Genomic DNA, 25112 nt, shown 5'->3' with positions numbered 1-25112 from the left:
AAAAGACAGATATAAAATGATTCTTTTGAAATTCAGTTTGACGTCAAGTGCACCATTGTTCGATATAAAATTCAAAACGGCAAGTAAGATAAGTACGCCATTAACGATATGACAACAAAGAGATAAAAGATACCAAAACTCAAAAAACGTACCAAAACTTTATATGTTTTGGCAAAAAACATAAAAATACAAGAATGCATACAACAGTACACAAATACAACTACAGAATGTGCCACACGAACCACACCAAAACTGATAGTAATTTTAGGAGCTCATGAAGGATAATCGAATGTGATATACGTCGTATTGTTCGTGAAAGTACAAAATTATTAATTAGTCTAATTCGGTAGGTCACATTAGAGTATAAGTAAAAGAGGACGGAATTGTAGATGTGACAATTGGAACATATTCGTCGTCATCTTGATATATCATCAGGGCCAATTGACTTGTAAAAGTGTCCGTAAAATCTTCCAAGATTTGATTTCAGCTTCACCACGTTTAACAGGAACTGGAACTATATACTCTAAATACAGGCGCTGCTGGAATGTTGTTACATATATAGAAATTAAAATTTCACAATTTGGAAGCTGAAATTATCTCTTGTGTCGTTACCTTTTGTTCTCAACCGACTATCATTGTCAATTTCTAGATGTAAGTCCAAATATGAGGAAAACGTTATTTCAAGTTGAATTGGATAGATGTGATCAATGTTATCACCAAATTTTGGATTATTTAATGAAACTGGTAATCATCTGTATAACGGGAAGTGAAGTTAAGGGACATTTTTTTCGAAGTATGCAATATGAAATCAGCCTCATGTCAATAAAAGAACAAATGTGCACCAAGAGGCGCACATTTGGTTTCCAAAGAAATGCCGATTGTTTGTTGAAAAACACATCCTCAGAACGTTACACATATGTTATTAATCAAGACAAAATTGTCATTTTTTCCGATTAATTTGATGTTTGAATCAGAGTGATTTTGTTACAAGAAACGATTTATCCTCCCTAGAAAAAAATCTCGTAAAGTTGACAAGTAATGTTGATACAAAAAGGAAACAATAAGAATATGCATTTATTTAAAATGCCCATAAATTATAAGACAGTATATTATACCTTAATGACATAAGTTAGTTCATTGGAAATGGATTTTAGCTGTAAAATCAATGTATGGTCAGGCGTCCATAAATTGGAAGTCAAGTTCATGCTTTTTGTTAACATCCGAATATGAAACAACTCAAAACAATACTACGATATAAATAAAAAGAGATACAGGATCGAATATACTTCAATCAGACAACTGTTACAAATTTCTTAAATGAATGTGACCTACCGAATTAGACTATTTTTTCCGGATTCGTTATAACATGAGCAACACGACGGGTGCCACATGTGGAGCAGGATCTGCTTACCCTTCTGGAGCACCTGAGATCACCCCAAGTTTTTGGTGAGGTTCGTGTTGCTTATTTTTTTGTTTTCTATATTGTTTCATGTGTACTATTGTTTGTCTGTTTGTACTTTTCATTTTTAGCTATGACGTTGTCAGTTTATTTTCGATTTATGAGTTTGACTGTCCCTCTGGTATCTTTCGCCTTCCTTTACAAACCAATGACTCTAGAGGTTATCCTTTTGAAACAGCTGTGAAAACTTTTTAAAATCTAAAATATAGGTTATACATAATGATATAACATCAGTATCTTTAATGAATTGAATCGGATATTTTGAATGCAACTTTTCACATCCACAAAACTAATCGATATCAACAAAAATCCATTTTCGAACAAAAGAATTTTACAATTAGTTACGAGAAAGAATTTACTGATTACGATTCAATGTACTTAGTCATATTTCAACTTTAATTGAACTTAGAATAAATTGCTGTTTAGTTAAGATATTGACAATTGATCAATCCTGTTTCTTCAAATAGATTTTGAAACGGTTTAGTAGATTAATAAATGTGTTTTAACTAATGTAATCCAATATAAAATATAGCTCTCATTTTTATGAGACATGTATGATACTAATGCATGTTCACGTACACGGAGATTTGCATAACCTCCTTATTAGCAATTATATAACAACTGTTTACCCTTGCTAATATGTAAATTGGCAAATGTCTGTTTGTTTTTCTTTTCTCTTTCGAATGTCCTTCTTCCTGAAATCCGTCAGTTATCAATTATGTATGCATCATTAATATTTTTTGCTTGGGTTTGAACAGATTTGGAGAACATTTACTTTCTAAAAGAAATGAAAACACCTTTACTTTTCGTATCTGCAAATTTCTAAAATATTCAATTGTTCGACAATTTTCAAATGAAACTTGAATTAAAACTACAAAATATTGAAAGTCTTGTTACATGTACCGTGCTAAAAAATTAACAACTGATTTTTACTCTTATATATAAAGAATAAAGAATAAACAAATTTTGTAGCATATAATAGAACGTAAATAGAAAAAAAAACAAGATGCATTCTTTCAAGTTAGAACATAGAATTTATTATATAATTTAAATATTAGATCGTTCATTTATTTCATGCTAAAACAGGATTTAGAATATTGGCTGTAAATGTTTCAGTATTGTCTTTTCGAGAGTACATTTAAACGATTCGTCACTTTTTGATATCTAAATATTTAATCAGTCTCCAACTGTCATTTATGTTATGAAGTTACAGTTGTATATTATTGTATTTGGATAGCATTAATAATCTAATATGAAGTGGTAACCTTTTAACCTAATGATAATAATATTAAATATATGGTAGTAATGAACATGTATATAAAATACTCGTTATTTGTCTCTAACTATCACTTAAAATTCTTTCAATATGATTGTAACGTTTTCAAGGGGGGTATCTACGTCATCACACAGGGTGTCGACGATTGAAATTGGACCACCATCTTGTCGCTTCAAGGTAAGAATTTTACTTATTATGCCATTTATATGAGGGTTATGATTATACAAAATAGTCCACCAAAGACTATATAAAATAGGAAAATAAATGAGCCATCGCTCAATATTATTGGTTATCTCAATTTTGCAAACACTTCGATACCAGTTTTAGAAATTAGGTCAAACATGCAGGATATCGGCAAAATTTTTCATAACAACATCTTGATTATCAAGAACCGCCTACTTTATCAACAAAGGAACATGTCCGAATTCTTTATTGTATTAGGGGAAATACTTGTTACTCACAAGAGGATTTGCTTTTGATCGGTTATTTATTTTTGTAAACTTAGAGGACAGATTATTTATATTTCCAACTGCATTCATAGTTTAAAAGTTTGGTTGTAACTCCTGTTTTAAAAGAATCTGATGCCATCTCATACTTTCGATTAGACCTGCTGAGTTATTTATTTTGGAAACATTGCAAGGCAGGTAATTTATTTTCAAACTACCACAGAACAAACCATTTATTTTTGTGATTATCAAGGCTTTGTTATTTATTTTCAAAATCCTCCTCCCCCCCCCCCCCCCCCCCCCGAAAATCAAATGGTCGTCCCCTTACTGAAGAAATTTCAACAAAACCGCCAGTAAACTTGAGCAAAGGTCACGATAAAGGACCAACCTGGCCATGCATACGATTGTTCAATCCACCATTTATTTTCTTAAAATGTTCTGTACTATGTCAGGAAAATTGCAATTGTTATATAATAGTTCGTTTCTGTGTTTGTTACATTTTAATGTTGTATTTCTGTTGTGTCGTAGTTTTCCTCTTCTTTTTGATGCGTTTCTTTCAGTTTTAGTTTGTAACCCGGATTTGTTTTTATTTCTCGATTTATGAATTTCGAACAGCGGTATACTACGGTTGCCTTCATTAAACACCCGGTAGATGTAGGGCCAGATGAAATGTCATATATATATATATATAGTATTAAAAAGACTTGGTCCAATAAATGACCCCTGTGGAACCCCTGGCATAATGGCATAACTGAAACTAAATCAGATTTGCACCTTCTAAAACTTTTTTTTTCTCGAATATTTACAAAAATTGAATCCTGAAATTGAGTGCATGAAATGGAAGCAAGCAAGGAACACTAATCCTGGTTGTTTTTTTTTTTTTTTTTTTATCGTATCTGCATAGTGGTTGATAAAATCAAAGGACAATTACATTAATAATTTATTAGTGTGTCCCCGACATCCGTCGATATTCGATGTGTTGCCGACATTGTTTTTCTATTTTTTTAAAATAGGACGTTTTTCGACCATAATGACGGATATTTGTGAGTAACAAGTATTTTCCCTAATACAATAAAGAATTCGGACATGTTCCTTTGTTGATAAAGTAGGCGGTTCTTCATAATCAAGATGTTGTTATGAAAAATTTTGCCGATATCCTGCATGTTTGACCTAATTCCTAAACCTGGTATCGAAGTGTTTGCAAAATTGAGATAACCAATAATATTGAGCGATGGCTCATTTATTTTCCTACTTTATATAGTCTTTGGTGGACTATTTTGTATAATCATAACCCTCATATAACTGGCATTATAAGTAAAATTCTTACCTTGAAGCGACAAGATGGTGGTCCAATTTCAATCGCCGACACCCTGCGTGATGACGTAGATTCACCCCTTGGTTTTGTAGGTTGTGAGAGACAGGTAGCCAGTTAAAACTCTGTACGTCACAGGCTTCTCTGGTTTTGATATAAATTGACCAAACTTTTTCAGAATGTGTATGATAATACATGGGTACCCTGGCTTTAGGTATTCCACTATTACGCAAAATTGTCGGCCCCTAACAATCAGTATGACACAAACTATCTTGATGAGATGGAACAGTAATAAAGACCAATCCCCGCAAGTGTACGAGATTATTGTTTGGTATTTCTTCCCTTTGTTAATTGACAATCATACCTCATCTTTTTAATTTATATTTTATATAGTCAACGAAATCAAATATTAACGAAAATATACGTTTTACTCAATCAACAAAAATTAGCATCAACGAAAACAGATAAATTCATAGTATTTAATGTCAGTTAATTTCGGGTAAAGGGAATTCTATATCGAAAGTGAAATATTTTTTTAAACCATCAATTCTGTTTGCAATATATGTATATTGGAGGAGAAATCTATGTGTATAGTCAACACGCATACAGTTAACATTTATTATGATATACGTCATATTTGTTTTCTCAAATTTGATCATCATATTTTAGTGAAGCTACATTTTGGTAAGAATAAGTATGTTTTTTGGTCACTGTTGATGATAATTAATTAGTCTGTAAGTTAGAATATAAGTTCTTGAAACAAATCTTTTAAATTTTCATCATTATTTAGGCCTATAGTATGTGCTATTCTGCGTTGAATAATAAGGAATAGATTGAACTCTCGAATCCTACAAAATGCACTTGAGAACACCATCGCGTTCCTCAGTCATTAGTTTTCTATGTTGTGTTTTACTGTTGTTTGACTTTGATTTTTTTAGTTTTATCCCATGGCGTAGTCAGTCCATTTTTGTTACTTTCGCTTCTGATTTACAAACATGCATATTTAGATTGTGGTTTGCATAAGTTTGGATACCAGAGAAATAGAATTGTAAATCCTCTATAGCGGTATATACGGTATATTGTACCAAATTATTGTTTTGTATACTCGATACTGCTAGTTGGAAATTTGTATAACAAAGGAGAGGAATTCAATTTGGAAGTTAAGCTTTCAGATCGTATTTATGTTTGTCGTTGTATATGTAACTTTGAATATAAAAAATTGTAAAATTGTAAACAATTAATTAAGAATATAAAAGAAGAGAAATTAGGACAATTATTTTATGTAAATGTTCATGTAAAATGTTTGCTTCAATAGTATAGTTGACTTTTTTAAAACCTCGCAATCAATCAAAATACAATGGGAACACGTTTGATTTTTCTTCTTTAAGGAAGTGATTTATAATTACTAGCATTAGATGAATGTTCATATAGCTCGAATAGAATTACAGTTGGAGATACCTTTTAAATGTTGGGCATTGATTTTAATTGTTTGACAAATATTTTTACATTTCATTTATTGTTTATCTATATCTTTAAATTGAAACTGAGTTTTTTTAAATTACATTAAGTCAGCCTAAAACAAATAAAGGCTTGGTAAATCGACAATTAGTGTACCGATGATCTTTTGAAAAAAAAAATCTGATCGAACAATTATAGTGAGTCCGGTGTTAATCAAAACAACAAGAACCTTTGTGGTTGCAATCTCTCTTTCAAAAATAAGAATATAAAGATCATGTTTTTAAATAAGCGATCCAAATAAAAAAATATGTAAAAAAATATTTGAATTATTACTTTTAAAGCAACATGCATTTCATGATTTATGAGAACCATTTGATCTTTTATATCTATTTTCAGATGTTAATTGTACCATCGACTTGATAGCTAACGCATACTTACAAAGATTTGTGTCCCATGACGCTTATGATGGCACTATACATTATCCAGAAGGGTAAGTTAGTGCAAATCTATTTTTTATGAACAATTGGATTTACTTAGAAAGAAGGAAAATGCATAAATTCATTTAGATTGATAGAAGGATGTATTATAATAAATCATACAGTGTTAACAAAGTAATGAGTTGTTGGTAACAATAATCGTTTGTTTTTTTTCATGATATTGTGGATAAACTATCAAGACGGAAAAGATGCTTCGGATAACTTTTAAAAAAAGGTGATAATATAAACGCGTAAAAGACATGACGCGCTTTTTTCTTTTACAGCCTTCATCCGATACACTCAAAACAAGAGGACAAAAAATCTATATCATATAAAAGCCTCGCTCAAAGTTAAGCAACACCTAAAGGTTTTTGCATCTTTAGTTTGTTTTATGATCAAATTTGATACGACTTTGTTTCCGGATATTTCGTTAATGTATTGTTAATCGACAAATAAGAGATTTTTAAAACCACATACAACTTTTTTCATTGCAAGTTTCGTGCAATAGAATTTCAGGTGTTTTACGTCTTGTTTTGTCAGTTAATCTTTTTTAATAAGATGAAGCTTGTATGTTCGAAGATGCACAGACGTAGGTTTACAATTGCACAGAAATGGCAAGTCATTGGTATGTGCACTACTAATTTGAGTACGCGCAGAATAGCAGGTTTGGTTTGTATACAGTGTCATTTTGAGGTTATTAAAGCGCAATAGAGATAGTTAGATCGTTGCTAACGTTCTGATAGGCCATGTAAAACATATGTAAGAGATAAAAGGGCCCATTTTCCTGTTCGTAGGACAGTCAAAAGACCATTGTTGACTCGTACTTATCGTCAAGCTCGACATTAGTTTTCACCTGGTATCAGCAAGTGGCGTTGAGTGTATTGGTCTGACGAAAGTAGATTCCTCCTACATCATATTGATTGGCACATGCGTGTATGGCGTCCTCAGAATACAGCATACATGGAATAGCACAACCTTGTAACTACAGCGTTTGATTGTGGGAGTTTGACAGTTTGGGGATCGTTTTCATACGACTGCAAAATAGACCTTTATGTTCTGGATGGGACTATGACGGGCCAAAAATAACGCGATAATCATCACAAATTGTCACAATTGAGTTAAGAAACGAAAAGAATTTTGTGTATAGTGTAAGGCAAATTTGTCAAAAATTTCATTTTAGTTGAAACTTTATCTTGTCTATTTTTTGCCTTTCTCTTTTTTTTTTTAACTTGAATGTATTCACAAATTGTCACAATCGAGTTAAGAAAAGAAAAGAGTTTTGTGTATAGTGTACAGCAAATTTGTACAAAACTTCAGTATAAGTTGAAACTTTGTCTTGTCTTTTTTTTACCATTTGTCCAAAATGTAAAAGTCACAAATTTAAATCATGAAAACGGTCAAAACTTTCACTTGGCAATTAACATTCTGTATGTTATCTGACAAAAACACAAGTTCGGTTCATTTAATCGCTATTTCGATTATTTAAGTTAACATTAAAATCAATTCTGACAAAAATCAGGTGTTGCTTAAATTGTGGCTAGGTGTATTTAATAGCGAACGTTTTTTTAGTTTCAAGTTCTATTTTGTTTTTTTAATCTTTTATGGACGACAGAAAGATTTTCCATCATTTATGAATATGAACTTGTTACTGTAATGTACTTTTATGAATATTTGCAAGTATATTGTTCCATTTTTATTACAATCATATAATGTTGTTAATAAATACTATGTTAATGATGACGCAGATGTCATTACCCTCACATACGCGTGTCCCCGTTATCAAGGGGTAGTTTCACAATATAATATACATAATATATTTATGCACTTTTCCATGTTTGCCTTGGTATCATCCCGAGACTCCAATATTAACCGAGACTTTAGGCGAGGCCGATATGAGTCGATCGATGATACCAGTGCCAACATGGAAAATAAATGCTTCAATCTATTTATCATATATTTTATTTCCGTAGAAAAAATAGAAAAACGATTTAATTATACTATCTGATTAACCACAAAAGTGAAATACTAAAACGATTTATCACATTTTTCATTTTTTGTTTTCATTTGCTTCACACAAATCTAGTGTTACATTTCCCTTTAATTTTGAATATGGTAATACACAAAAGCAATAATTTGGCATTATTAAGGCTTGATTGATAATAGTTAGTTCCACATTGTTACTAGTATTGTAGAAAAGTTCTTATAATTTCCAAAAACAAACACTGTCATTGTTCGCTATTATCGGTAAGAAAGCAATGACGTCACATTATTTGGAATCAGGGCACAATAACCAATTACCACTTTTTTTGCGCTGGGCAACAATATGTGTAGGACAACTTTGCGGTTATTACATATGAAAAACGCAATGTTTCGTAACAAATAAATGTATATACCTGTCAACAACAAAAAATATACAAGGCATTGCATTTGTCTGATATAATAATGAAGTTAGAAGCACTGTACCGAGGTAAATGATTGGCCAATAGGAATTATTTTTACAGAGTGTTACAGAGATTCTTCTCTGAACCATTGATGTAAAGCTAAAAAGGGAATTGTTTTGTATTTGATATTTCAAAAATCGTATTTTCACCCCAAAAAATCAAAACTAATTAATTTTAAACTAAAACATGGTCTGCTTGAAATGTTGAATGTTTTTGAAGATTTTTCGATACAAAACTCCCATCTTCGAAATTAAGCGCGAACTTTTGTCATCATTTTCGGCAAAATAATTAAACCCCTTTGTTCAATAACACACTATTGTTTCACTTTCCAATTTGAAAAGATTATTTTAAACATATGCATTTGCCTTACAAATGAACATTGTGCATTGGACAGTTTAATATTTTTCGTCATTTATCATATTTTATGATAAATTTGAGTTTAAACTTGTGTACCGTTACCTTTGTTGACTAGTATATATATATCAACACCAGTTGATTGTATAATAAAAACAATAACATAATTTTCCATACGTTTTGGTTGTAATGGCCTTCTCCATTGGATTATACTTATACATCACTTGAAAACACAAAATCCAACGAAACCAAATTACATCTATTTCTCTCTACTTGCAACAACGTTAAAGCTAACGGGACGGTAGATCCTTCCAAAGATAGTCGAGGTAATAGTTATAGGATTTCCCTAAATATATAAACTTTTTGGTCACCTATGTCAGAAAGATTTGAGCTGTAATTATGTAAGATATTACGATGAAGCTGTAGATTACATACTACACCGATGTCTTCCTCTATTGTAACAAGTTAAATTGATACAGATAATCTTAATGTACCATATTATGATCATATATATAAATATGTATTTTTATAATTGCAGTAATTATTCTCGAGACTGGTTGATAACCGGAGAAATAGCAAACTACACGATTACAATAGAATTCGAGGCATGTGTCATAGAGAATGCCAAGGGAATATGTCTTTTTGATGACGTCTTTATTTACGATGGTGTGTTAACATTAGAATTCTTTTTTGTGTACTTATACATCTTCGGGTTTTAAATGTTTGGCTTTGAGCGTTCCTGATGAAGGTAAATCCAGAAAAGCGCTTCGGACGAAATAAATTATTAATGGTCTTGTTTTCAATTCTTTAAACTAACTGAAAATTACTCGTAGGTAAGCAGTATCAGAAATCACACCATACAAACAGAAAATAGTCTCATAAATTGTACATTGTCTAACTTAAAATTATACAACTAAAAGAAAAACAAAAACATCAGGACATTTTCTCATTGCAATACATAAATGTTTGAACTCATGTTCTTTTTTAATCAATTTATAAAAACAGAGCTAGAAATATTTTTGAATATTTGATTAATGAAGTTGGCTTCCTCGTTTGATCATTTAAAATTCCCGAATGATCGTTTAAAGGTGTATGCAGTGTGCGTCTTGTATGGGATAAGGTGTTGATGTTTAGCTTACAAACCTAAAAAAAGTCTAAAAGGGTACAACATCACCAAAAACACAATAAAACGAACAATATGTTAGATATTTCGGATAACAGATATCCTTCCTCGGTAATTGCACCATGACAAATGAATCATGTCAATTCAAATTAAGACTCTTTCAAAATCTTGAAATCTATACAATTTGAACGAACGCTGGAACAATTTTTAAAATTTCCAAACACGGCGCAAAGACTAGAAATATATGCCAAAATAAAAATAGTTATTTACGATGTGACCTGGCACAACTCTTAATTCCCAAAGGTGGTGACAGTTGAGATGTTAAACAACTGCGTGGAAATACAGTCCCAATAAAACAGTCCTGACAGATCTAAGCTGACATAATAATTAAAATATGACAACGGTAGAACAATTGCAACAGAGACTGCGTTTTTAAACATCCCAAAAATATAGCAATTAGATGATAAGAAAAATGAGTAATAATTTTTTACTAAGGTTAAGTAATAGAACGTGGCTGCGTATTTACACATCCCTGCCAACTGTAATTAAAACTAGTATAATTCAAATATTCCTGAAAAGTGTAAGAATCCACTACGGAAGCCGGAGTTACTGGACACAAGTGATGGCAGGAAATTAGTGATGGTAGGGAAAATAAGTGACTCTTATATGTTTTTTCGTTAATGCCCTCTGGGGAAACTGTCCTGAGCTTTCTTATCCAAAAACTTTCCCGAGCAAGTCTGTCTTTGACCAGTCCTCGTTGTGATCTATGATGGTGATGGTAAGTTTTTTAAGATCAGCTTGGGCGTACCTATGGGATCTTAAATGACGACTTACGGGGAGGTCGGGCTTGCAGGTGTAGTCACTACGATGACCATTCATGCGTTTGTTGAATGGCTGTTTTGTCTCGCCAACATACTGCATGCCACATCGACACTGAAGAATGTATACAACATTCTGGGTTTTGCAAGTTACATTTATTCAGTCATTTTATATATATATATAAGAAAATTATTAAAAGATAATAACTGTTTCAATGCATCACTTTTTTACAAGTACTTTCACTGCTTCCGCAGATCTTCAGGTAATGTGACTTGTATATAAATAAAACAATTGATTGACGTTAACAATAGTATGACGTTAACAAATATATATATATATACTCGTCTAAACATCAACCCAACAATGTTAGATATGTAAATTTGCTTTCACAAATTTTTGGTTCCTCCCTCGCCGGGATTCGAACCCATGCTACTGTGATATCGTGACACCAAATCGCCTGCACTGCAGCCGTCCCGCTAGACCACACGACCACCTGGGCTCTCTAAAAAGAGCTTTCTCTGGCCGTGTGTTACCTTTCCTCGTCAGTTTTAATCTAGCGGCGTACTACAGTACATGATATATATATATATATATGAGTCTTGAAGTTTTTCCTGTTTGTACAGTATTGTCAATTTTGATGATCCAATACCTATTAAGTTTACTGGTTGGTAGATTCTTATAGACTCTCTCTCTCTCTATATATATGTGTGTATTTTTTTAATTGCAGTAATTATTCTCGAGACTGGTTGATAACCGGAGAAATAGCAAACTACACGATTACAATAGAATTCGAGGCATGTGTTATAGAGGCTGCCAAGAAAATATGTCTGTTTGATCACATCTTTATTTACGATGGTGTGTTAACATTATAATTCTTTTTTGTGTACTTATACATCTTCGGGTTTCAAATGTTTTGTTTTGAGCGTTCCTGATGAAGGTAAATCCAGAAAAGCGCTTCGGACGCAAAATATTATTAAAAATGTTGTTTTCAATTCTTTAAACTAACTGAAAATTACTCATAGGCAAGCAGTATCAGAAATCAAACCATACAAACAGAAAATAGTCTCATAAATGTGTAAATCACACGCCGTCTTACTTAAAATTATACAACTAAAAAATAAGAAAACTTCAGGACATTTTCCCATTGCGATACATACATGTTTGAACTCATATGTTCTTTTTAATCAATTTATAATGCAGAGCTAGAAACACTTTGAATATTTGATTGATGAAGTTGACTTTCTCGTTTGATCATTTTAAATTCCTGAATGATCGTTTAAAGATGTATGCAGTTTACAAATGTGTGTCTTCTGTGGGATGATGCATGCTGATGTTTAACCCACAAACCTGACCTAGCGCGAGAAGGTTTTCATATAATTTTTCTATTTTTGAATTCTTGAAAATTTTATTCAAAATAATTCGCTAAGCTGTAGTCTGAAATTTAGCTGAACTAAAAATTGTGTCTTGTTAAACATGGTAAATTGTTTAATTGAATTTGCTTTAGAATAAGAATTTAGTAACTACGAGTACTCTTAGAAAGTTTCTTGTCGATTTTGCATTTAGATAGTTTTTGTGTTCTTATTGCATTATCGAACTAATTTTTATAGTTTGTTACTATATGGGGCATTTTCGCCACAGATCCATGTTGGTGGGAGGGTTGAGTGTTTATCCTTATCCATTTCTGGTGCTAGTCTTAAGCCAGCAAAATGTCATTCAGGTGTTATCGTTGTTCACTATCTGTCTTAATTTTTGTTTTGAATTAGACCGCTGATTTACATTTTTCTTTTGAAATCATTATTTTTCACATTTTGTCCTACTTAATATTTGGTAAAGTTTGGTTCTGGATGAGACCGTTCAATGTTCTATAATTTTTACTTCTTCGTCTTTTTTTTTGTGTCAGTTTGGTGGACTTTAAAAGTTCAATTGGATAATAGTCTCATTCGACGCTACACCACAAGTCCTATCTTCTTTATACAACTAATTATCTCTAGTATTTTTGCGTTTGGATTTTTAAAAAAATGGACCCTGAAAATTACATTCAATTGTACATCTTTGCACTGTTAACGACGTTAATGCTCAAAATGTTTCCAAAGTACAACAGCCAACATAGAGTTTAAGATTGCTCACTTTCACGTGAGCAGAGTAAGCTGGTTGGCATTTGTTAATGTCTGTTTGATATATTCAAAACGTTTCTGTTGATTTTTTTACATTGCTATATGTCGTCTTGTATTCTGTGTTGTGTTGTTTCTGTTTTAATTAGGTTTATCTCATAAATCTCCTTATTTTCAAATAAAAATAATTAATCAGATATATTTCAGGGTTAATATTTTTTTCAATTCTATTTCTGTTTTTATTTTTTCAATAGGCTCCAACTCAAGCGCAACTCTCCTCTTGCAAACGTGCTGTGGACGTCACAACCCTCCTCCATTCACATTGCAAAGTACAGATGGAACTATGTACGTTCTATTTACAACTGACGACACAATTGCAGCAGAAGGTTTTCGTGTTAGCTACATCCTACAAGGAGCACCAACAAGTACTGTTAGTAGTACAACTGTACAAGTCGCTGCAAGTATGTAAAAACGAATGAGTTTCTATAAAGCAATTGTAACAGTATTTACTGACAATAGTGTCTAAAATGACGTGTGTTCTTATCGGGACTTAATAAGAGAATAATTTATAAGACATGTTCGTTGTTTGTAATTAACTGTTTTAGGCATAATTCACTATGATTCAAACTAAGTTTATTGATGCAATCTATTATCATAATTACTAATTATCTGAGCTGACATATCTTAAATAAGGTGTTTTTAGCACATTTATCTTCTTGAAATTAAAATCATTATAAACGTTTTGATATATATTTTTAGCTCAGCGGTAAGGCCAAGTAAGCTTCTGTCATCACTTTGCTTGCGATGTTCATCGTTCTTCGTCGTCTTGTCGTCGTCTGTGTCGTCGTTTATTAACTTTGACACCAATCTTATGATCTGAAATTTCGTAGCTAAATTTAACCAAACCTGTCCATAATTAGCATTTAGGTACAAAAATTAATATAGTTTTTAAAATTAGACCGATAACCCCACCTGCTACACAAGACGGTTGGCAATGATAGAAATAAGCATGTGAGTAAATGCATGTTTTGTCTATTATTTGGAAAACTGCATTAAATAAAGAAATTCGGACAGTAGTAAATATGTTCATATGTTGGGCTTTTACTTTAGTCCGTTAAAATAAAAACTGTCAGGCGATTTTTATATGAGTTTTTGTCCTTAAATGACGAATTTTACTATTTTATATTTTCCCTTTTATCTCAAAAATAGCAAAATCATCAGCAAGAGCAGAATTTCAAATAAATCAACAAAACCAAAATCGTCAAAAGACCGTATATAGAGGTTGCCAAGGGAATTTGTCTTTTTGATGACATCTTTATTTACGATGGTGCGTTAACATTAGTATTTACTGAGAGTAGTGTCTAAAAGGGCATTTGTTCTTACTTAATAAGAAGCTAATTTATAAGACAAGTTCGTTGTTTGTAACTAACTATTTTAGGCATACTTCACTATGATTCAAACTAATTTTAATGCTGCAATCTATTATGATAAAAACAAATTTTCTGAACTGACATATTTAGTTATGTTAAGTACATCAATCAAAAATTGTTATAAACTATTTTATACATTTACTTTTAATTCAGCCGAAATGCCAAATAAGCTTTTCTCATCACTGAGCGTTCGTCGTTTTTTTGTATTTCGTCGTCGTCATCGTCGTCGTTTGTTAACGTTTACGCAAATCTTCTCCTCTAAAACTTGTTGGCAAATTTAACAAAACCTGGCCAAAACATCATTTATGTATCTAGTTTTTAAAAATGTGACCAATACCCCGCCTGTCACACAAAATGGTTGACATGGATAAAAGTAAAACATTTAAAATCCGCAATAAATAAATAAATAAAAAAAAATGGACAGGAGTTAAAATGTTTAAAAAATTGAAAACAACACGTTTAATAATTTCAATGCGTCCGAGGCGCATTATTGGATGTACCTTCATCAGGAACGCTCAAAGCCAAACATTTCAAATTCGAGGATGTATAAGTACCGAAACCGTGGAAGAGCTATATTACAAAAATACCTAAAATTGATAGCCAAATTCATGTAAATTCAACTTTGCCTGGGGGAGTTGACCTGAGTTTCTTAATAATTTCAAAATTTATAAATTGACAAATTTAGAAAAGTTTGTTATATCATGTCAGTACCGAAGTACTGGCTACTGAGCTGATGATACCCTTAAGAACTGATAGTCCATCAGCAGAGGTACTAACCCAATGATGTAAAACATTGAAAACAACACGTTTGAAAATTTCAATGCGTCCATGCTCTTCTCTTGATTTACCTTCATCAGGAACACTCAAAGCCAAACATTTGAAATCCGAGGATGTATAAGTACCGCAACCATTGAAGATAGATATAGACACCGACCAACAAGCTATAAAGGGCTCCATTCAAACGGGAAAACCAACGGTCTAATCTATATAAAAAACGACTAACGAGAAACACGTATAAATTACATAAACAAACGACAACTACTGTACATCAGATTCCTGACTTAGGACAGGTGCAAACATTTGCAGCGGGATTAAACGTTTTAATGGATCCAAACCTTCTCCCTTTTTCTGAAACAATAGCATAACATCACAACATAGAAAAACACACATTAAAATATCAATTGGCAGGCTTAACTCATTCAAAAAACGTACATTAATACACTATAAACGAATAAATTCGATCTGCGATATCTGAACGCAAATGCACAGTTAATAGAATATTAGGGACAAACATTTAAGGCCAAAAAGCAAACAAACAAGTCCAAACAAAGCCATGGCAAGTCACCACTGCAAAAGAGCTATATGAAAGAAATACATAACATTAACAGCCAAATTCATCTAAAGTCAAATGTTGAGCTCTAACTATAGTTTATTACAATTAAAACTGTCAGGCGACTTCTTATACGAGTTATTGCCCTAAAATGACAAATTATTCAATTTTGTATTTTTACCCTATTATCTAGAAAATAACAAAAATCAGAACGTCAAAAAAATGACAAGACCAAAATCGAGAAGACTATTTTTTAGAGTTATTACCCTGCAATGACGTTTTTTACCATTATTTGTTTGTTTGGTTTTTTTTTGCCTCCTAACTTAAAAAAATGTAATAGATAGATAAAAAAATCTTATTAACAAAAATAATTAGCAAGACTAACAAAATAAATCAACAAGACAAGATCTACAAAGAAGCCTTATGGTCGAAATCTAAAGTTGAATTAAAGTTATTGCCCGTTTAGAAATTTTTGTATTATTTTATTTTGTTTGCATTTTGTGACTTTTATCTTGAAAACGAAAACTCTAATATATAGATGGAAACTTTCGAAAGGAAAATTGTCAGCAGGATAAGATTTACAAAAATGACAACAAGACTGAAATGTCAATCAACTCTTAAAAGCGCTATGCATTTAATCATGATTTTTGCTACATTTTAAAAGTGGCCATATACATTTTTATTTTGTTGAAGATATAGTTGAGCGACACAAACTAATTAGAGCATCTAGTTTTGTGTTTGTTTCTCAAATCATTACGTTTTGAATTCATTTATATATGAATATGAGCCTCATATTTTCGTTGCAGGTAAAAAGGAAGACAATACCTTATTATACATAATAATGACATGCGCTGTAACAGCTTTAATAATCATAATCTTCATAATACTTATCTGTGTCGTATGTTGCAAGAAGAAATCTAAAGCTCAACGAACAAAGCCGATTGATAATACATTGGAGGAGAAGCCACTTACCAGAGAAGTTGAATATAACGATTATTATACAAAATCAGACAACCAAGCTTCACGACCAGACAAAACTGCAAAAATGATATTCAACATTGCTTTCTTTGAAAGTTTAAATAAAACGCCACCAAAATACACCTGGCAAAGACAGGAGCGAAAAATTATTCATTCAAACAATTCTGTAGTACCTACAGAAAGCATTGAAAATGAAAAATCAAATCAAGTGAGAGACGATGGCAAATTTGAAACAAAAAAGAACCAAAATGATAACAATAATCAAAATGACAACACATGTATACCTGAAAAAATTGTGGAAACTGGGAATACTAAAATTGAGAATAAACCTATTTTATCAAAATCTGCTCCCTTGATATTAAATTCGGGAACCATTTCTGAGCAACCTAAGGGACAGACTACTGGTACGAGCAATCGTTTCGTTGATAACTCTCTAATAGTAACAATTCCAAATGGCGCAACAAGCAATTTTAAAAAATCTAAAGAAAGGAAGAGGTTTAGATATAATATCAAACAGTATATTCCTGAAAACAAAATAAGTCTACCAAAACTTAATCAGGAGCATTATGAACAAAGGATGAAAAACTTAAAGAATATTTATCATGCGCATTCAAAATATGGTCATAATGATCGAAACATAGCGAGAGCACGAACTCAGATCGACTTTGAAAAGCAACAAAGACCAACATCAGTTAGAGAAAACCCTTGTTTAGTTCAGCCGAAGAACAATAGTATTGAAATAATAAGCAATCAACAAGTAACTAAGGCAACAGTTTTGCGTAAAATGCGTACCATGGGTGTTGATGAACTTCGAAACGAAAGTACACCTGGTCTTATACCTAGATCACAAGCATTTAGCATATTACAAATGAGAACAACAGTATGCGACGAAGATTTTGCTAAAAGTCGTCCTCATGTGCTACCTCCTTTGCGGAAAAATCAACGACATGAATCGCCTGACTTTCAAAATCTTTGTACGTCTTAACGATATGATAGTTTGAATACAGGTATAAACGTTAGCCTAAATTTGTAAGAAAACGAGTGCCGTGTAATCCTATAAAATTAATATATTAATATATTAACTTTTATGTGTTACTTTTTATATAATCTGTGGTATTACGTAATTGTTAACTGTTGTCACTACATTTTTTACATTGTTTTAGTTAAAACTCTTATATGCAATTTGAAAAAAAGTGATTTTCCTTATGTGATTTTATGTACACCAAGTATGTGGTACGTTAATCTTGGTATGGTTTTATCGAATCATGCATTTCCATAGTGCACCTTTTTATTCCAATGTAAATATTACCGTACTCAGTCTCATTGTGTTTCGTAGGGTATACTGATGTAAATATGAAAGACAGTTGAAAAAAAAGAATCTATGCATAAATTAAGTCTTGATCCCATTTGATTGTATCAACTCTTTACAGTTGACATTATGTTTTGAATGCTCAATAGTGTTGGCATCTAGCATCACCGAAGATACATTAATCGTCAAAATGCGCTCTAATACAGAATGGGGTTACCAGTTGCTTAGTACTGCGATATTTAAATGAAAGTTCGAATATTGTTTATTGAAATAACTTCAACGGAACAAATTGTTCTGCATCATATATGCATTTCGACAATAAATATATCTTCAAAAATGCTTTATACAATAAAAGAGGGGCAAAATATACCAGATGGACATTCAAACTCATAAATTGAAAATAAACTGACCTCGCCATGGCTAAAAAAGAAAAAGACAAACAGACAAACAGGGTGATCTTAGGTGCTCTAGAAAGGGTTACCAGACCCTGCTCCACAGGTGGCACCTATCGTGTTGTTCATGTTAGTATAAACCCGGTAAATAGTCGAATTTGGTAGGTCACATTCGTGAAAAGGGATTGTAGATACGACATAAGAAACATATACGGTATTATCTGTGAAGCGGATATTCAATAACCGTCAACCAACTCGTGATGGCGTCTGTAAAATTTAAGAAGGGATGATTTCAACTTCACCAATGGGAACTCTTGATTTGATAGCTTCATTGTGAGCAGCAACCCTCTATCAATATAATCATGATAGAAAATAAATGCATTGGAATTTCGTATCAATTGGGAGATATATACTCCGTATGCAGGCGCTGTTGGAATGTTGCTACATAGAAATGGAAATTTCAATTGGGAAGCTTGAATCACATCTTTTGTCGTAAAGTTTTGTTTTCAACCGACCCTCATTGTCAATTTCTAGATGTAAGTCAACATTATAGGCATACTTAACTGTATCTGTTGTATCCTTTATCCGTTCAACATAGTTACATAATTTTGAATTATTTAGTGAGAAAACACCATCTATTTAGCTGAAAGTAAAGTTCTTCTTTCCTTTCGTCCTAAGAAGTTCCTGTATGAAGTCAGCCTCATAGGAATAAAGATAAATGCCAGCATTTGAGGGGCACAGTTGGTTCCCTTGGGAATACCGATAGTTTGTTGAAAAACACGTCCTCTAAACGTAACAAGTATGTTGTCAATCAAGAATTCAAGCATCTTGTCAGTTTCAGAGAATTTTTTGTTTGAATCAGATTTATTTTTTAGGTCGTAGGATTTATCCCTCCCTAAGACAAGCTAAGATACATATATCTACGTTGATTGAACATTCTTTTTTATGAATAAAAGCAAAACCAACTTTTTCAATTTTTCTTTTAGTTTGAAATTGGGAATACTTGTATAAAATGTAGAAAAGTCAAATGTTTTAATACTATTGCAAGATGAAAGAGTCTAAGACTCTATGTACTCTAAAATATCATTGGTTGTTTTTAGTATCCACCTCTGATTCCCGCCACCTCTTGAATAGGCAGTTTCACAAAAACTTTGAAGCCCGGCTTTGATTGCTGATAAACTTTATGTTAATAATTTATAAATAGGTTTCCTTGAGCACTTGGAAGATCACATAGAATTTCAATCCTGGTGTCTATGATGAGTTTATTTTCATGTGATTTGTCAATCCCACGTAATGATGCAAGTCAAATAAGAAAAAATCTTTATGCAATACACTATGATATCCACCCGAGGTCTAACTATGATAGATAAGTTTTTTTAATGACAAACATAACCTTATTTATTTCCAATAGATTATTAAATAAGAACTCTGTTTTGTGTTTGGTTCGTGTTGTTGATTTTGGTTTTGTTCACAATTCTTGGAAAGAGGAGTCTGTATTCTTTTTATTTGTAAAAATGTTAAAACTAAATATTAAATTTCCTGTCAATCATCAGAAAGTGTGTCGATGAGTATCACTATCGCCTCGTGTTTTCTGTCCATCCTAAGTTTGGTATTTGTTTCAGATATAAGATTGAATTATTTCACATTTTTTCTAGACTGATTGTCTTAGAACTTGTATTACTTGTTAAACACGATGTAGATCAAAGCTAGGCAATCGTTATAGTTGATCGTATAGTTGATATTTAACTATAAATAAGAAGATGTGGTATGATTGCCTATGAACCAACTACTCACAAGAGACAAAATGACACAGAAAGTAACAACTATTGATCACCGTACGGTCTTTAACAATGCACAAGGCCCATACCGCATAGTAAGCTATAAAAAGGCCCGCAATGACAAATGAAAACAATTCAAACGAAAAAAATAAGTGTCTAATTCATGTACAAAATAATGAACGAAACACTAATATGAAACGCAACAACAAACGACAACCACTGAATAACTGGCTCCTGTCTTGGGACTGGCACATACAGAATGTGGCGGGTTTAAACATGTTCATGGGAGCACAACCCTTCCCTTATCCTTGGACAATGGTGCAACAGAACAATACACGAACTGTACATAACAATAACCAAACAACGCATATGTTCAACAGCAACAAACAACAACCACTCAATTACGGGCTCCTGACTTGGAACAGACACATACAGAACATGTTAGCGGGAGCTCAACCCTCCCCTTACCTTGGAAAGTGGTGTAATTGTACAAATGTACAACATAAAAACACACCATAAAATTCAGTTGAAAAAGGCTTAGCTCAACAGATGAATACAAATAGAAATACATCTATCAAAACACAGAGTGGACATGGCATGGTACTTGTATATCCAAATAATAAAGAGACACTTAGTACAGATCTGAAAGTACTCGTAGTTACTGACAGCTAGTTCAAAAGTACTAACAACTAATAAAAAAAATCATGCATCAAAGATTAGATCATTAATGAGTACACATCTAACATCCAATGGATTTAGTGTAAAGACGTCATGAACAGTCAGAGAAAAACATGACCTTTTGCAATGCCAAAATATAGGTATCGACATATTGTAGATCCATGAATATGCATATCTATATAACTATAATTTTTAGTATTTAGATTTTAATTTACTGATAAAGAAAAGTCATTAATAATATCAATTAAAACAATATTCAAAGATCTAATTACAGTGTTGAATTGGTAATCTTTTAAAATAAGTTTATTCAAAGGATTGATACGTTTACCAGGATCGTTGCTAAATTTCAGGACACGGTAAAAAACATTTCGTAAAAATGAGGATATGCTATTCCGTTTGAAATAAGTTTTCTACCGGTACAACCTAACTTCAAAACCGAATCTGCCTATCTATGAAAGAATTTCGTAAATGTTTTAAGTAATTTGTGGTCACGAAATCCCTGGATTAATAATTTACCAGTAATAGACAGATTATGTTCGTTAATATCAAAAACGTCACACCAGACACGGTCATAGCGAACGAATTGTGAAATATAAACACAGTAAGATGGTACCAAAGGAACATCACCATCCAAAAAGGGGAAATTAACAATAAGGAACGAAATCGTCCCTTTTGTCGTAAATTTTAATTTGAAGTATCCAGACTGAGTGTATAAAACCGAAATATATAAATCTAGGAAAAGACAGTTATTGCCGTTTACATTTGATTGATTTAAAGTAAGTTTCTTTTGGGTAAATGTCGGCAGTATAATTAGAAAATTCTTGATTATTTACCGAAATCATATCCACTAGATAACGGTAAGTGTTGTGGAATCAATTTAATGCAAGTAAGACGGAACATTACAGAGTTTTGTCATAAACTGTGATTCATATTATAGTAAACAAAAAATAAAATTGAGAATGGAAATGGGGAATGTGCCAAAGAGACAACAACCCTACCATAGAAAAAAACAACAGCAGAAGGTCACCAACAGGTCTTCAATGTAGCGAGAAATTCCCGTCTGATATTAAAAAGTCTGCTATTAAAGGAACGCAGTTAGTGCCCATTGGAATACCTGCAATAACTTTGTTGCCGAAACGTTCATAAAATTATCAAGGAGAAAATTAACAGCTTCAATCGTCTCATCACACCTCCAGTAAGTATATTAAGCATAATTACCTTTCTCAATAGTGAAGAAGGATTTAAATGAGTTGCAGCAAATAAATTTGCATTCAGATTGACCAAACTACCATTTAATTAAATAGGAAAACTTTTGTTTGATAATCTTGTTAAAATGTAATGTAAATAGTCGCCAAGTCAAAACTGTCAACATCAAAAGCATGTAATTCATTTAAAATATCCAAAAATAGTTAACTCCACTTTTTTCATGTTTTTCATTACAATAGTTTATGATGATTATATATAAGTTGTGCTTGCGTCGAATGTGGGTGGTTGTTGACATCTTTTTTACGCTGAATTTGATAGTAAAATCAAATATTAGTGGCTTGGAGCCATGATACTGTTGTAAAGTATCTACATAAACTAACTAAAGATGAATTTTTTTTATTTGCGCCAAACGCGCGTTTCGCCTACAAAAAGATGATGCTCGAATCAAATTAAGTTAAAAAGCACAATAAAGTCAAGTAAAATTATAAAGGTCAAATAAAGTAAACGTTAACATCCAGCTCATAGTTCTGGTTTTGTAAAAGCTGAACACATTCATATCACATAAACGTATAGCATTATCATTATTTACAACCTGCACACTTATGTAATAGTTGCTGCTGTACATTGAGCGCCCATTTATCTATTTGAAGGCGTCGGCATTTTGAAAATTGAAATATTTAAAAAAAAAAAAAAAAAAAAAAAAAAAAAAAAAGTTTTATCACTGATAAATGATAGTCTATTTGGGAATCCACAATGCAAATCTTTTAACTAAGGAGACACTATTGACTTGGATACTTCCATGGGAGGCTTCAATAATGGTACATTTTTCAGGTGCGGATCTATAAATTTGAAAAGGTTGAGCCTAGTCAGGGAACGACCATTTAATTTCAAAGGGGGTATGTTTTTTTCCTAAAAAAAATATTCTGGTCCCCAATTTGATGGGGGCAATGATATTCTGCCCAAGTAGAGGACATAACAAAATATTCGGTATCCAGATTTTTCCCGTGCCTAATACTGTTAAAATTTTAACCAAAAAAGATTAATAGCGTTGAAAAAGTTTAAAAAAATATGTTCGCACTTAGCGCGAAAACAAAATTCTCACATCGACAAAACAACCATACCCAACTTTTGAAGTTAAACGGTTGCTCCATTAGACAATGTTTGGACTGATGCTTGGATTTTTTTGGTATGAAGGAATAGTTCCGTATATGTTATTTGTGAATTTTTAAGGGATTGCACAACAATCAACTTTGATCAAATAAAAGAAGACAGATACGTCCAGTCAGAATGGGGCGTGTAAAGAGAGAGTCACGCTGTCTGCATGTTGTTTTTTTTTTGCCATACACCATTGTTGCTCTCGAAAAACGCGGACTATGTAAAACGCTGAATTTTAAGTAAAGCATTCATCTACAGAACACTGAAAACTGAATATTTGAAAGTCAAGTAAATATAAGGTGATTGACCATATCAAAATCCATCTATATTATATATATAGACTACTATGCTCGATGCAGTTGAAACCTATGCTTTTTGTAATTTGTATGTAAACAACCTTTTTTGAATGATCAATTGTTGGTTGCCAGTGGCAAATATTTCATGCATGTTCAGGACGATGACAAATTAGCAATTATAAATACAACAGGGAGTTATTATGCTTGATATTTATATGATAAAGTTTTAGTTTAATTGAGGTCTTGAGATGGCATGTCAGTCTGCTAGTAGTCCTTTGTTAACTAAGGTATCATTGTCATTTAGATTAGTTTCTTTTGTGTTCTATTCTGTCATAGAACTCGTACTTCTTAAAAGTTCGTTTTACTGTGCGTATTGGCTGTGTTTAATTTTTTTCTGCATTGGCTAGAGGTATAGAAGGGGGGTTGAGATCTCTCAAAACATATTACTCACCCACCCACCCCCACCCCCCATACACACACCCGCATGTGTGCGCTTGTACCACGTCAGGAGCCTCTGGCCTTTTTAGTTTTGAATGATTTTAATTTTAGAACATTGTTATATTTCTGAGTTAAGTATGACGCCCACAATCAATGAACTAGTACACATTTTTGTCTAGGGGCTGGCTGATGCACGTCTAGCACAACGTTTATTGCGACACCATCAATTCAGTATTCCGTCAGTATCAATAACGTCAATATATTCATGACTGTTTTTCACAAATACGACAAAAAATACAGGATTTTTGCAGTTTTCTATCTTTATTTCCGTTGTGGAAACATCGTGCCCAGCCAAGAAACATCAAAATAATTGAACAGAAGCTTTATTAAGACTATTGACATAATCGCACCAAATATAAAGTTGTTCCTTGGTTACGCACATACTTTTGCAATCTAAAATATAATACTAAAATTAGGATGAAAAACATTGAAAATCACGAAATTTTACAAAATATACAAATTAGGTCATGCTTTTTGTTATGGTAACTTGTCCAATGTCAAATTTGTTTTGTCCTCCGGAGTACCTTGAACCCGAATCAAGTTTTCAGTAATATGAGAATATGTATGATGTCTTTTAAATTTGCAGGAATTGTTTGGCCTTATTGCCCCTACTCCTTTAAAATAATCAAACTTCCAAAAAGCGAAATAATCAAATTGCAAGTTTAGTACTAGTACTGTTAAAGTTACATGGACCAAGCAATATTTATTGTAGATAGTGTATCCTTTATTTCAAGTTCGATAAGTAAAACGAAGATATTGAGAAACTAAGGAAAAGTTGTGAATGATC

General features: G+C 32.2%; 1 protein-coding gene across 1 annotated transcript in view; it reads left to right on the top strand.

Moving 5' to 3' along the window:
- LOC139485153 (enolase-phosphatase E1-like) overlaps positions 1 to 25112 on the top strand; it is a 65132-nt gene that overhangs the window by 2290 nt on the left and 37730 nt on the right. Inside the window, exons 2-4 of the mRNA XM_071269375.1 lie at positions 6348 to 6441; positions 9761 to 9888; positions 13530 to 13736. Of these exons, the coding sequence (XP_071125476.1) occupies positions 6348 to 6441; positions 9761 to 9888; positions 13530 to 13736 (429 nt within the window). The remainder of the gene's footprint in view (positions 1 to 6347; positions 6442 to 9760; positions 9889 to 13529; positions 13737 to 25112) is intronic.

Source organism: Mytilus edulis, chromosome 8 (genome assembly GCF_963676685.1).
Source record: "Mytilus edulis chromosome 8, xbMytEdul2.2, whole genome shotgun sequence".
Classification (NCBI taxonomy): domain Eukaryota; kingdom Metazoa; phylum Mollusca; class Bivalvia; order Mytilida; family Mytilidae; genus Mytilus; species Mytilus edulis.
The sequence above is the reverse complement of the archived record's forward strand: the minus strand, read 5'-3'. Positions and strand labels throughout refer to the sequence as shown.